At 41.4% G+C, this 15,447-nt stretch overlaps 1 protein-coding gene across 6 annotated transcripts in view; it reads left to right on the top strand.

The window, feature by feature from the left end:
* Positions 1-15,447, top strand: part of IFT80 (intraflagellar transport 80) — a 188,790-nt gene that overhangs the window by 126,684 nt on the left and 46,659 nt on the right. For all 6 annotated transcript variants that reach the window (XR_008891127.1, XM_056565065.1, XM_056565068.1 and 3 more), the window contains 3 exons: positions 8,850-9,029; positions 11,677-11,795; positions 13,372-13,446. Coding sequence is in view for 5 of the 6 variants with exons in the window: in XM_056565065.1 (XP_056421040.1) it covers positions 8,850-9,029; positions 11,677-11,795; positions 13,372-13,446 (374 nt within the window). In the remaining variant the exon portion in view is untranslated. The remainder of the gene's footprint in view (positions 1-8,849; positions 9,030-11,676; positions 11,796-13,371; positions 13,447-15,447) is intronic.

The raw sequence follows: 15,447 nt of genomic DNA, 5'->3' as shown, positions 1-15,447 counted from the left end.
GGGACAGGGCCCCAGGAGGAAAGCTGAGATTCCTGTATAGGAAACATGGTCTTAAATCTTTTGGTTAAGACTGGACCCTTTTCTGTTTTTTTCCATTCCGTTCTAAGCACGGACAGAAGGGTATCATCCGCTTTAAAGACCCTAGGTCCCTTAGAGGCGGAGGTAGAGGCTTCCCCGGGATCAACATCCTGGTCCCCCGACCGGATGGATCTCAGAAGACGCTGGGTCTTTTCCAGCGGAAAAAAATAGGAGGCAGCGACCTCCTCATCCGAAGAGGAGGACTTGAAATCTTCTCTCTCCTGATCCACAGACGTCTCCATTCTGGGAGGTGAAGAAGGTCTGGCGCGTTTCTGAGACACAACGCGTTTCAGCTCCTCAATAGAGGCTTGCATGGCCGACATGTTAGAGGAGACCCACACATACATATCTTGGACTGTAGGCTCAGTCTGGTGGGAAGGTAGAGACTTAGCCCTACAAGGAGGGCACCTGGAAAATTCATAATTATCCTCAAGGGGAGTATTGCAGTCATGGCAAGAGAGGTGCTTGCGCTTGGCGGATCTTTTTGCCAAGCCTTCACGATCCCCTGAGCCCTCGGTCGACATATCTAGATAAATATGAGAGGAGGATTAGATAATGTAGCGGCAAGAAAAAAATTGCGGCTAGCTAAAATATAATTAAAAATACCCAAAGCTCTCAGCAAGAGACCAGGTAAGTGATAGAGATAGGGAAACAGTAGTATCCACAAGGATGCACTACTAAACTCAAAAAGACAGGACTGTGGAAGTACCAACAGTTCTGCGCTCTAGGAGGCTGAATGACAGCCTAGGGGGAGTTTAAATATCCCCCTGGCTGGCGCCAAACAAGACTCCGCCCACAAGGCTGAGTTACGGAAAGATAAAGAAATCTTGCTTAAAAAAACAGGAAAAAAAGGAACCCTAAGTTAGAGGGTTATAGAAAGAGGCTCCCCGCTCGGTTTCGCCGCATTATTAGCAAAAACGGCGCAAAAAACCGAGCCGGGAAGCGAAGAGAGAAACAGGAAGTGACGTCAGACGCTGCTGACGCACTTCCGGCCGGGGCCGCGATTGGAGTCGCGGCTCCGTGGTACAGAAGCAGATGGGCGCAAACCATGCCCAAATTTGCAAGTAAGAAAGAACCCCCCCTACTCATATAACAGGAGTAAGGGGGTCACCATCTGTCCCACTGTCCGGGAGGACAGAAAATAACACAATGGGACAGAGGGTGACCCTCTTACTTATACAGGGTGTTGTGGGTGTGTTTTCACTGATTGTTTAATTAGGTTCAATAAAACTTCCATCTGTCCTAACCAGTTCGCGGGGGGTGGAATACCCCATCTGTGCTACTGGTTAGGACGTAAGGGAATACCCCTTTAACTGGGCATCTTATCCACTGTACAGGTTTTGATAAATCTCCCCCATTGTCTTTCAGACCCACTTTAAAAAATATGTTTTTCCTTTCATACTTCTGTTTCAAATCCATTCTTTGTTTTGTAGAAATTGATAAAGAATAAAATGGTAACAGGGCCTAAATCGCTCTACTGACCTGATACATAGCCAGTCTTAACCCCTTAAGGACTCATGACGTATCGGTACGTCATGAGTCCGCTCCCGATCTATAACGCAGGGGCATAGCGGGTCGGGCCCGGCCTCTAACAACTGTTAGAGGCCGGTACCCGTGGCTAATAGCACGCGGCATTGATCGCGCTGCCGCGCGCTATTAACCCTTTAGACGCGGCGTTCAAAGTTGAACGCCGCGTCTAAAGTGAAAGTGAAAGCATGCCGGTTAGCTCAGGGAGCTGTTCGGGATAGCCGCGGTGAAATCGCGGCATCCCAAACAGCTTACAGGACAGCCGGAGGGTCGGTCCCTACCTGCCTCCTCGCTGTCCGATCGCCGAATGACTGCTCAGTGCAGGCATGAGCAGTCAAGCGTCAGAATTATCAATCACTGGTTTCCTATGAGAAACCAGTGATCAATGTGAAAGATCAGTGTGTGCAGTGTTATAGGTCCCTATAGGAGCTATGACACTGCAAAAAAAAAAGTGAAAAAGAAAAAGTGAATAAAGATCATTTAACCCCTTCCCTATTAAAAGTTTGAATCGCCCCCCTTTTCCCATAAAAAAAAAACTGTGTAAATAAAAATAAACATATGTGGTATCGCCGCGTGCAGAAATGTCCAAATTATAAAAATTAATCGTTAATTAAACCGCACGGTCAATGGCGTGCGCGCAAAAAAAATTCCACAGTCCAAAATAGTGCATTTTTGGTCACTGTTTATATCAAGAAAAAATAAGTCCTATCGAGAAACAATAAGTCCTATCGATGTAAAAACTGTACCGATAAAAACTTCAGATGACGGCGCAAAAAATGAGCCCTCATACCGCCCCATACGCAGAAAAATAAAAAAGTTAAAGGGGTCAGAAGAGGACAATTTTAAACGTATACATTTTCCTGCATGTAGTTATGATTTTTTCCAGAAGTATGACAAAATCAAACCTATATAAGTAGGGTATCATTTTAATCGTATGGACCTACAGAATAAAGATCAGGTGTCATTTTTCCCGTATAATGTACTGTGAAGAAACGGAATCCCCCAAAATTTACAAAATGGCGTTTTTTTTTTCAATTTTGTCTCACAATCATTTTTTTTTTCCATTTTGCCATACATTTTTGGGTAAAATGACTGATGTAATTACAAAGTAGAATTGGTGGCGCAAAAAATAAGCCAGCATATGGATTTTTAGGTGCAAAATTTAAAGAGTTATGATTTTTTTAACGATAAGGAGGAAAAAACAAAAATGCAAAACAGAAAAACGCTGAGTCCTTAAGGGGTTAATATTCATAACAAGCTTTCCACATGTGTATAACGGCATATATGAATACAAGACTAAACCATCTACTTATGGTGTTTGGAATTCTCAATTGAATTCAGCTCATTTCTTAGGTGGATATAGGGGAAGCCCAAATTCATCTATGTAAGTGCTGAAGTTCCACATTGAAAACATAAGGCCATTATGCATTTACAGCTTGTATGTCCAAGAAACTAAAATGTGCATAAATCATTTGTTTCATAAAGTGAAAGTTAAGCCTCATTTGCTGTTGAGAACTGCAATATGATGAAATACCTGTGCACGTTCCATGTGACCATAGTCTGTCGAAATAATTTAGCTGTTTCTGTTAACAATTTTTTTTATCTAAAGCTTTCGCTGTCACTTTGAGGTTTGCATCAGTTAGGAAAGCTTGTTATGCGTGTTCAGTTCTTCAGAGCACACTTCATCTGCGATGCCTATACTAATTACTTTCAGATGCATTTTACTGTCAGTGTTACACCGAGGTTAATAAAAAAGTTTGCAATTATTTATCTGTCAAAACTACATCAGGGAGACAAAAACTAGGCCATCCAGGAATTTAGTCATATAGTATTATATCAATGCATTTGTAGAATTCTTTTCATCAGTTTTGATAATGAAAACTATCAAACTGGAAAAAAAAGTTTTTTGTTGCCTATAGCAACCGTTTCCTGAACAGGAGAGACAGAGATAGAAAATCCCGCACTACTCACAACTGTTGCAGGGAAAACAGTTCAGGCTCAGAGGCTGTAATCCAGACACCCGTGCTCAGTGGAGAGGACAGAGAAGACGCTGTAATCCAGTAAAGAAAGGATTCCACGGCACTCTGTGTTATTGATGCGATAAAAGGAGCTTTGATCTCTCATATTAAAGACATACATCAAGGCAATAGTAATGTCTTAAAGTTTCTAGGATTGCAGAGAGTTTTGTTTGCCGAGGGAGGTATGGATCGGCACACTAAGCTTTTACAAGCCGAGGCTAGGTGGATCATTCGAACCGGAGCCACTGGGGTTCTTGGTTTGAATGACCGCAATGATCTCTCTTCTTTTTTGTAACAATATATTTGGTTTTGGGGGATTTCTTGTGTTTTTATATGTTTTGCTACACTTTTGTTACAGTTTTTCTACACTTTTATATGTATTTTCTATGTTGTACTTCATATTGCTCAGTGATTGGTTCCGGGGAGGATATAGACGGGGCTCCGTCTCCTCCCTCTATGCCTTGACAAAGCGTCACCTGACGCGAAACTAAGCGCTGGTCCGCGTTCTGTTCTAATCCTGATGTGTCCTGCTATGCCGCAATAAAGCTCCTTTTATCACATCAATAACACCGAGTGCCGTGGAATCCTTTCTTTACTGGTTTCCTGAACAGGTATTAGGGCCCATGCACACTATGGACTTTTCACCTGGAGAAATTATGGGTTGAGATTACAGTGCCTCAGGCTCTTATTGTCTTCAATGGGATTCTGCTGCACTGTGCACACTGCAGAATGTCTGCCACGGAAATTCAAATTCTGGACTCCGCCAAAAGAACGAACAATTGCATTGTTATTGTTGGGAATGGCACATATCTTTGCGGTCAGAACGCAGATACCTTCTGGCGGTCCTCACTGCGCCGTCGCGTGCATGGGCCCTTACAGTACCTTTTCTTGCTCCTGGCACTTTATTGTCCACCCTTTGCCGACACAGACCAGTATTTTTCCCCTGCTTGAAGTGAACAACCCCTTTAAACACTTGCTTTCAGTTTCCCCTATAAATTACAGGTGGGGAGAGATGGTATACATTGACATCAGCTGAGTCTCATGGATCCCTTCTAACAAGAAAAGATTGTCTGGTGGCGAGTTCTCCCTTTTGCGTTTTTATGTGCCATTTTTTTTAATCCAAAGCAAAGAATGGATTTTTTTATTTTATTTTTTTGTCTCTCCTTTATACTTGTCATCCATTTTTGATCCTGTCCAGACTTTGGCTTCAAAAACTGGCATCCACCCTAAATCTGACTAGCCCTTTAGGTATAATTCTCCATTCCCATAGTGTAGCATTCTCATACCCAGGTGGTTAGACAGGTTGTTTATGTAGCATTCTTTCCCATTGGTTTCAGTAGGAAGAATTTTTGAATTGCTTTTGAATTGCATAGTAAAAAATATTAGTGTAGTGATCAGCTCATCTCCTATTTGTTCAAAAAAAGGCTCTCCATCCTTGCTTGCCTGTTTCCTAAAGTGCAAGCATCCACATGTACACAGGAACTTTACTGGTCAGGTTGCCAGGGGGGGGTAGGTTCACTTTTGTATAACATAAGAAATGTCCACAATCAATTAATTAAGAGCCCCTCAGAGCTGGAAACATGTTAGATGTTATACAACACTTCTCTTAGTTTTTAATAAAATGTGTTGTGTTTAACAAAAGACTTCACCTTGGGGAGGAACATTTCCTTTTTCTTTTTCATTGATACCTATGCTGTTGTATGGGGTCTCCACACAGCACCATATTATGAGTTATTCTTTTCTGGAAGAAATACAGTTGTCCCTCATGTATCAAATTAATTGGGTTTTAGTAGGCCAATTGTGTGTAGAAGCTATTGTATATTGAAACCATAACTCCATAAATGACATCTCACAAAAAGTCATCCTAAAATTGGAAAACCTGAGGATTAAAGCGTTCCCATAATATCCCACAAAATAAGGCATATGTTAATCAGTACCTAATCCTGATCATGTACATAAAATTTGTATGTGTCAAGCACCTATATTTCTCACAAATACCTTCTATCTGTTGCTCTCTTGCTTTGTCATTCTGTACTTTGAAGTGGGCATGTCCCCACTATGCATGACTCCACTTTTTCCCAAGTGCTGGGTCTCTTCATCCAATCACTGCAGGATGCTTTGTAAACCCCCCCCCCCCCCCCCCTCTCTCCCTTTTTGCATGTTGCAGTCAGACTGGAGAAAGCACAGAGGAGTGCTAGACCTCTCCTCCCTTAGGCTAGGTTTCAACTTGTTTTTTGTTGTGAAAAAAAACGCAGAGGCCAAATGTTAGCTGCAAGTCAATAGGGAACTGCAAAATGCCATATCCACTTGGCGTTTTTCGGTTTGGCGTTTTTTCATTTCTTTTGGGGTTTTCCTGCTTTTTTGAGCTCAGTGGCAGTTTTTCAAAAACGACTGCATGTTGAGACTACTGCGTATTTTCTTGAAAATCGGAGTGTTTTTCTTCCATAGTTGTGGGTTTGAACAAGGCGTTTTTGCTGGCATTTTTTACTTTAGTGATCTAAAAAAGGCATGGTGTTGGCTTTTTTTAAAATAAATTTCGTAGGTTACCGTTAAAAAAAAATTATGCAGTAGGGATGGGAAAAATTATAGAGAACGAATTTAATTTTGTTTGTAAAAAAGGAATAATGTAAGCGGGCAGGGAACTAAAAATGCAGTGGACAATATAAAAAATGTCAATGCGGTCCATGTGATTTTTAAAATGAACTATTTTATACTTTTTTATTTTAAATTTTTTATTAATAATATATTTTGTTCCTTTAATTAGTTTTCTTTTTAAACAATACACTGTAATATTATTTCCCAACTATATGTGCATACATAATTGTGGTAACCTGCTTTTAAGGACAATCGCATCGGGTCTCACTCTTAAGATCCAAATTTATAATCCAAAAACACGTACGGCACTCTGCAGTGCTCTGGTTCTCTGCTATGAACTCCGGTTGGCCAGTGATGTGAATAGAAATTCACATTACTGATTCATATTTGCTGCTGACCATTGTGATTGGCCAACACCACCATAAGGTTAATGTTTTGCCAAGATGTACAGCATATACAAATTTTTTGAATCTGACAGTGCTCATTTAAAGTTGATAATTTATACAGATTAAGCAATTCCTTACATGTAAAAGTAATAAAAATCTTCTGGAAGCTGTACATCACTGTCTATGTAGAGGACAGGAGCTTCTTCAGGGTCCTGTACAGTGCACACAGTGTCCCAAAAAAGTAAAATTAAGCCGTCCTCACCTGGTGTCCAAAGGAGCAGTTATCCTTGGCACAAGTAAAGAGTAGTACAGAACATGTAATACCTCCCTGTACTGTAGGTAGGCGCTACCAGACACCAGTCAGTGCATGCACTTCAGTAATACAGGGGTTTTACCAGTGAAATGCCCATTTTAATTGGTCAGATCTTCCAGCCATTGACATGTTTCACAGACCTGGACTGTCTATGATATTGTATGTTGAGTATGGTTTAAGTTAGAATGTTACAGAAAATATGTATGCTGAAAATATTGTAATCTGTGGCCCTTGTAAATTGAGGGACCACTGTACGTATCGGTGTTCTCTCATAGTACGGTATCTGATGGAGCAAACATCTGTTTGCCTTTGTATGAAATCGGATACATTCAGAAGGAGAATATAGCCCTTCTGTACAGCTCCATCAAATGTAAGGCTGTATGCATCTTCAATATGGATGTGTATATGAGCCCATACATGTGCAGCTACAGAGCAGTATCTGGATATAAACCTTGTTGCATTATATTATCTGCTTGCCTGGGTCCTTGTGTAATCATGATCTTTAGCAGAATGGTAAATAATAATTAAGCTATGAGTTTTGTATTTCTTTATCCCTGTAGGATATACACAGCTTCTCCATATGTATTTAATTAATTTATGTACATTGCATATTTTGTAATGTGTGAGTAATATCCCAGAAATTCATTCATTCTTGAAAAGCATAAAAAAGTGAAGAAGAGCGCAGTAGTGAAAGCAGACATCCTGATTAAAAGGAAGTTTCCTAATGTTGTGCCAAACATTCTGAACATGCGAGTCATATTTCTAATCATTTAAAAACACCGGGGAATACATAATAGAAATGGTTCAGTAGTTATTACTGTTCTGTTATCCCACAGAATTTTTTATGTACCAAGTGCTAAGCTCCTATAATTCCTCCTATATTTGATAGAAATCCTCTACTAGACACATGGGAGTCTATACCAAGCATTACCGCTTTCAAAGAACAATACAGCAGTGCACTTTGTGTGAGAAACAGTTACTTCGTTTCAGCCATTAGAACATTTGAGTTTTTTTTCAGTGTAAGTTTCATGTGCTGTTATGAAAAAAATGCACTTGAATCAAAAATATCTGACCACCTAACTTAACTTTATCCAATTCTTTGTAATTTTTCCTTTTTTTTTTTTTTTTCATTTCCAGACGAGGTTCACCTTGGTACATGCGTTTGTGACTTGCAGCTTTCAGCTCACTTAAATTGTACATGCATGCCTAGAGCATTCAGTGATTTGTCCTAGGTCTGGGTCTCAATAAAGTATATTAACTAGCAGTATTTTAAGTAAATCTTTCAGTTACACTTGTCTACCTTCATTATATTTATATTACCAAAGTTGACATGCTTCCCAGGAGTTTGATATTTTGTGGGTTCGCATGTACTGCAAAAGAAATTACAGTGCTAAGTATGGCAAACACATTAAATATTCCTTCCCCGAAGCACTAAATGATGTGTCCAGCCTTTTGCGTTTGGACATATTTTGTCTTTAAACAGATGGATTTTTTTTTTATGTTGTCTTACTTATTGAATAAAGTTCCTTTTCAGTTTTTGATTAATGACTGTTATAATTAGCTTTGCATCTGAGCTCTGTTTGGTAAGCTAGCCTCGTCTTTCTTCTGATCAATCTTAATAGCCCTGCATATATTGCTAATGTCTCTAGCAGACTTGAACCATTTGCCATGTCATCTCCTATTCTTATTCATTGAAGCAGCCTTGACCTCTGCCACTGGCTCATCTGTTGTCTGATGTCCAGCTGCTTCAGGTGTGTTTAGGCAAGGGCAGAACGTACCATTTCAAAAGTTCTTTATTCTGCATGTTTTATCTATTTCTCAGGAGAATATTGTTGACCTGATCTTTATTTGAACAATACAAATGTTATTTAAAAGGAATTGTTTTTTTGTTTTTTAAATTTTTGGGTTCTTTTGTTCATTTCTATTTTTCAGTGGTCCTATGCATTGGAAAAACCAAATACTGGTAGCATTTTCAGCCTGACATGGTCGATAGATGGAACCCAGGTTGCTGGAGCCTGTGGAAATGGTCATGTTATCTTTGCTCATGTTATTGAACAGCGCTGGGAATGGAAGGATTTTGAAGTAACTTTAACTAAGAGACGAGCTATGCAGGTTTGGTTATATTTCATAAAACCTCTAATAATTGTAACCATGTTTAGGCTAAATATGTAAACTTTATAGCAACACAAACCACTAGTGTGCAAGTCCATACAGTAAGGTATTTACCTGTCTTGGGGCACGCTCCTGCAGGCTCCGATGGCGTCCTGCGCTGTCGCTGCGCAATGACTAGTGACGTCGCGTTGAGGACGTCGCTCGTCAACGCAGGATGCCGCCGGTACTGGAGCTTGCAGGAGTGTGCCCCAAGACAGGTAAATATGAAAGCCGTGGATGGGGAGGGTATCGGGCGGCGGTCGGACTCTGGCCCCGCAGAAGCCGCTGCAGTTACATGGTTTAAAGCGGTCACTTTAAATCTTTGAACTGCAGCGGCTTTTGCGAGGCCAAATAGACTTTAAGTAAAACATTTTTGCTTAAAAATGCATGTTATACGCCTACAAATACGGTAATTCACAACTTTATATACAAAAAGGGATTCACAGACTTGTACGGTAATTCTGAACTTTATGTACAAAAAGGATGCACAGACCTGTTTGGGGGTCTTCTTTCTTGTTCATTTATTCTGGTACAAACTGCAATCTTTTTTTATGTTCATGCACAGAATTTCCAGAGCACATGATCCCATGCTCTAGAAATTCTATGCATGAACGTAAAAAGAATTTGTTCCTAAAATGAAAGTGTGGAATACAGTGTGGAATAAATGAGCAAGAAAGAAGATCACCAAACAGGTAAACAAGGTATAATCTGCCTTGATGACATAAGCTAAATATGTGTTTGTGCTGATTCTAGCTGGTGACTTAGACTCAACTTTCCAGCTTCTAAACTTCTGCCTAAGGTGGGTCCAGTGGTGTGGAGATTTTTAGAGATAGGGGTTCCCCTTATCTGCTCTCTCTTGTTATGACAAACCAGGGACCTGTCATGCAGTGATCTTATGCACCTCCTAAAACTACCCTTGGTTGAGTTATCTCATCACACAGAGGATGGGATACATTAAGACCATAAACTATGTAGTTTCCAAGGTATCTTTTATCAGGATGAAGCAGGCCAGGAGAATCCTCCTTAGATATTTGTGTATTGGTACACATATAATATTTTAGTGTTTATCTTTAACTTTTCATACCTTTCTTGGTCTTAGTGAACCCTTTCTAATTCATCTCCTGCATCTGTGCCAACTACCATTTACAGTTAAATTGATAAGTTTCCATACACCTTAACCTCATTTATTAAGACTCTGTTTTTCACAATTCTTGACATTTAATCCTAAAACATATTCACTATCTTATGTCAGTCAGGATCACTACTATATTTCAAATGTAAAATGTCAGATTAATTAAATTCTCTCAAATTTATTTACAAACACATGGTAAGTATTTAAAGGGTCATGAGATTTTACCATATATAACGTGTGGCAATGCATTATGTATAGTAAAATCTTCTTTCGCACCATCCCCTGGAGACGTTTCTGCCCACAGGGATGGTGAGGATAAGAAGCTAGAGTCTCCCCTTACGCTGGCTTCATAAGTAGTCCCCTAGGTGGGGAACTATACTTACCTAGTCCTGTCTTCTCTGACTGTAATCCGAGCCCCTCTGCGTGATTGACAGCTGAAGCTGCTGGATAGAGATGAGCGAAGTTACAGTGATTCGATTCATCACAAACTTCTCGGCTCGGCAGTTGCTGACTTAAGCCTACATAAATTAGTTCAGCTGTCACGTGCTCCGGTGGGCTGGAAAAGGTGGATACAGTCCTAGGAGTCCAGGTTAGTGCGGATGTCTCTGATGACCGATTCCCTTTAATGCCATCTGGTAAAATCCAAAGAGCTATGCTGTCTTCCTAACTCCTGAGATTTCTGTACACTTCGTAGCTGCAAATTCCATAGCTTGCCAACTTCTGCATTTTTCGGTTTCAACCATCCTCAGGGCTGCAAGCTGCCTTAAGGGTGCCAGGTAGCCAAAAGAGGTTGGAATCCAACTTTAGGCCATTTTGCCATGACTTTGAAGATCCACTTGCATCCAAACTTTGACTTCCTGGCTTATGTTGAGATCTTGCTTCAATTTTTCTATATCATCTATTTTGTGAAGTCACCCCACAACATGATGCAGCCACCCCCTGCTTCGCAGTTCAAATGATGTTTTTTGGCTTATAAGCTTCCCCCTTTCTTCCTTCATACATAACCATGGTCATCATGGCTTTTCTCCCATCAGAACAGAGGATATTTCTCCAGAAAATAAGATCATTGTCATAATGATGACTTTTTTTTAATGATGTTTTTTGGGTAGTGGCTTTCTCCTTGCTGATCACCATTTCTGGTTGTATCACTATGGGTAACTTTTATTGTTGATGTTGATGTTTTTCCTTGTTCCTCCATAATTTTCATAATTTTCTGGATTATAAAGTATTTTTAGCACCTAGGTGCTTGCATCTGTAGGAGACAGCCATGTCTCCTTCCTGAATCGTATGGATACCACGTGGTCCCATGGTTTTTAATATTTGCACATTATATCATTATCAAGTGTTGTTGACCTGACCCTACATATATGTAAAGTTATGACTTCAACTATATACTAGTGTTGACATATGTTTCTAGTTGCAAAATATTGAATATCTGGAGTCACATTGCATTCTCATACTTTCCTATACTTCCAGGTCCGCAATGTTATCAATGATGCCATGGACTTGCTGGAATTTCGTGACAGAGTTATTAAGGCATCTTTAAAGTATGGACATTTAGTGGTTTCCACCGCTCTTCAGTGTTATGTATTTAGGTAAGCAAGTTGTCTGCCTGTGAAATGTTTCCTTTGATTCATTGCTTTTCAATCATGTGTGGTACAAAGGTCTTTTAAGCCGGCTTGTATCCTTTGTTGAATTGCTGTCATAGGAAGCAGGTGGCACTGTTGCTACTCATTCGTTCTGCGTTGCAAAGAAGTTGAAGAATCAAAACATCTGGATGTTTTCCAAGAAAAACATTTCAATAATTGTTTTTGTAGGTTTCTGTTTTAAGTGTGGTCACCTAGTTTACAAAGTGAAAGGGTGGCCTCCACCCCATTGTTATTAGTTCATGATCTGCGTCTCTATTTAATGGTTGGGGATAACAAATTTGGAAACAGCTGCAAGAAAGAAAAGAAAATGACGTCATTTTTTTCCGTACAGGCTACTTTTTGTATTTTAAGCCTTTCCGCTGTTTGCATATGCAGATGAGCTTTATAACGGGAAAGATGTGCTTCACTGAAATGTATACAACTAAGTACTGTTCTGTAGAAATACTGTTATCTAGGAATAACAATATGTTATTAGGTAGTTTGTATTGAAAAACAGCACAAATAGATGAAGATAAGAAAACACATGAACTTTGCTAAAAAATAATAATTATTTTTTAATAGTATAGTCATTTTCTGTATTCTATGATTTGGAGGATTTCTAATATTTTTAAATATTTTTCTTAGTACTTAGCTGGCTTTCTGGATAGTGTCAGGGCTTCCAAAAGGTGGTGGTGGTGGTGTGTGTGTGTGTGGGGGGGGGGGGGGGTTAGGACATCTGCTCATCTTCTGGTGTCACCATGACAGGCAGGTGAGTTCAGGAGCCTTTCTGTTTGCTTCTTTGTCCCACAATAAAGGAAAGCATCCCTGCCCTTCTCAGCCATCTGATCTTACATTACATACTGTATACCCAGCAGTCATAGCCAGTCATGGTGGTTTCTTTGATTCCACAACCACCAATAAAAACTCTTCCTGCCTCAGGCAAAAGAAGTGGAAAAGAGGAAGGCTGCACTCACCACATATTTTTAATTCGTGCTTTAGTAAAGTCCAATCATGGGGGTACACAAAGCGGGTGCTTCCATAAGACCACGATGGTGCATGGCCGTTCTTAGTTGGTGGAGCAATTTGTCGCTCGTCTTATGGAAGCACCCGCTTTGTGTACCCCCATGATTGGACTTTAATAAAGAACGGATGAAAAATATGTGGTGAGTGCAGCCTTCTTCTTCTCCAGGTATTTTGCACCACCATATAAGTGCTTGCTGTACTGCATACACCGATATTGGGGCCACATTAAATTGCTCAACGTGAAGATTAGTAAGGAGTGCCAGTCCTTATTTCTATTTGGGAATTTAAGTTTTATATAACTTGACCATATATCATATGGAAAAAGAAATAGCATATATACAGTAGTTGAACTATGCAACCAAATCTTAACATCAACTCTAACTCTGTTCCCTAATGACCATTATCATATCCCTGCTAGTAATCTACATAAGGTAAAATAAACAAGACATTAAGCTTAATACAAATGCATAAAGACTTATCAATATATTAATATGCTTACACTGTCTTTTTTTCCTCTTAGCACGAAGAATTGGAACACTCCACTTATCTTTGACCTCAAAGAAGGAACTGTCAGCTTGATCATGCAGTGCGAGAGGTAGAAATACGTAGACATACATTTTAGTACCATTTGGGGGGGAATTTATTATTCTTTGTATGCCAGTTTTTTTCACATGCTAAAATAAGAACACAAATCTTTCTGTAAAGATCTTATGTACCAAAAAGTGGACATTTCAGCAGTTTTATGCTGCGCTTGGCTCTTTCTAAAAAAAAAAAAAAAAAAAGTGGGTGGGGTTTAGTGGAAAGGCTTACAGAAACTGCATGAAGCAAAGCTAAAATCTTCAGCTTCTAAACTTTGCCAAGCACCATTCCATAGACTATGAGTAGAGTGCTGGCTGTAGATGCAATGTCTGCCTCTTTCATTGCTGGGAACATTTTTCCTCCGTTCTGGTAATTGGCAAGGGTGCCAATGGTCAGACCCTATATGGATGCTCTATCCTATGGATATGAAATTACATAAAATTGTGGTAATACACCTTGGTAAAGAATGCCAGTCTTAATAAATTAAGTGTTAAACTGTACCTATCATTAGCAAAAAACTTTACAATGTTGAAAATAAAATTAAGAGTATTTGTTATATACATTGGTTAAAAAAGTGTATATTTTTGTCCCTGCAGGGCTCTGTGCAGTGAGGACAAGCAGGGCTCTGTGCAGTGAGGACAAGCAGGGCTCTGTGCAGTGAGGACAAGCAGGGCTCTGTGCAGTGAGGACAAGCAGGGCTCTGTGCAGTGAGGACAAGCAGGGCTCTGTGCAGTGAGGACAAGCAGGGCTCTGTGCAGTGAGGACAAGCAGGGCTCTGTGCAGTGAGGACAAGCAGGGCTCTGTGTACTGAGAACGAGCAGGGCTCTGTGCACTGAGGACGAGCAGGGTACTGTGCACTGAGGACGAGCAGGGTACTGTGCACTGAGGACGAGCAGGGTACTGTGCACTGAGGACGAGCAGGGCTCTGTGCACTGAGAACAAGCAGGGCTCTGTGCACTGAGAACAAGCAGGGCTCTGTGCACTGAGAACAAGCAGGGCTCTGTACACTGAGGACAAGCAGGGCTCTGTGCACTGAGGACAAGCAGGGCTCTGTGCACTGAGGACAAGCAGGGCTCTGTGCACTGAGAACAAGCAGGGCTCTGCACTGAGAACAAGCAGGGCTCTGTGTACTGAGGACAAGCAGGGCTCTGTGTACTGAGGACAAGCAGGGCTCTGTGTACTGAGGACAAGCAGGGCTCTGTGTACTGAGGACAAACAGGGCTCTGTACGCCGAGGAAAAGAAGGGCTCTGTACGCCGAGGACAAGCAGGGCTCTGTACCCCGAGGAAAAGCAGGGCTCTGTACCCCGAGGACAAGCAGGGCTCTGTACACCGAGGACAAGCAGGGCTCTGTACATCGAGGACAAGCAGGGCTCTGTACATCGAGGACAAGCAGGGCTCTGTACATCGAGGACAAGCAGGGCTCTGTACACCGAGGACAGGCAGGGCTCTGTACATCGAGGACAAGCAGGGCTCTGAGCACTGAGGACAAGCAGGGCTCTGTGCACTGAGAACAAGGGTACTGTGCACTGAGGACGAGCAGGGTACTGTGCACTGAGGACGAGCAGGGTACTGTGCACTGAGGACGAGCAGGGTACTGTGCACTGAGGACAAGCAGGGCTCTGTGCACTGAGGACAAGCAGGGCTCTAAACACTGAGGACAAGCAGGGCTCTGTGCACTGAGGACAAGCAGGGCTCTGTGCACTGAGAACAAGCAGGGCTCTGTGCACTGAGGACAAGCAGGGCTCTGTGCACTGAGGACAAGCAGGGTTCTGTGCACTGAGGACAAGCAGGGCTCTGTGCACTGAGAACAAGCAGGGCTCTGTGCACCGAGGACAAGCAGGGCTCTGTACACCGAGGACAAGCAGGGCTCTGTACACCGAGGACAGGCAGGGCTCTAAACACTGAGGACAAGCAGGGCTCTGTGCACTGAGGACAAGCAGGGCTCTGTGCACTGAGAACAAGCAGGGCTCTGTGCACTGAGGACAAGCAGGGCTCTGTGCACTGAGGACAAGCAGG

The sequence above is a fragment of the Hyla sarda genome, chromosome 3 (assembly GCF_029499605.1).
Source record: "Hyla sarda isolate aHylSar1 chromosome 3, aHylSar1.hap1, whole genome shotgun sequence".
NCBI classification, from domain to species: Eukaryota; Metazoa; Chordata; class Amphibia; order Anura; family Hylidae; genus Hyla; species Hyla sarda.
Note: the sequence above shows the minus strand (reverse complement) of the source record. Positions and strands in the feature narration are given on the sequence as shown.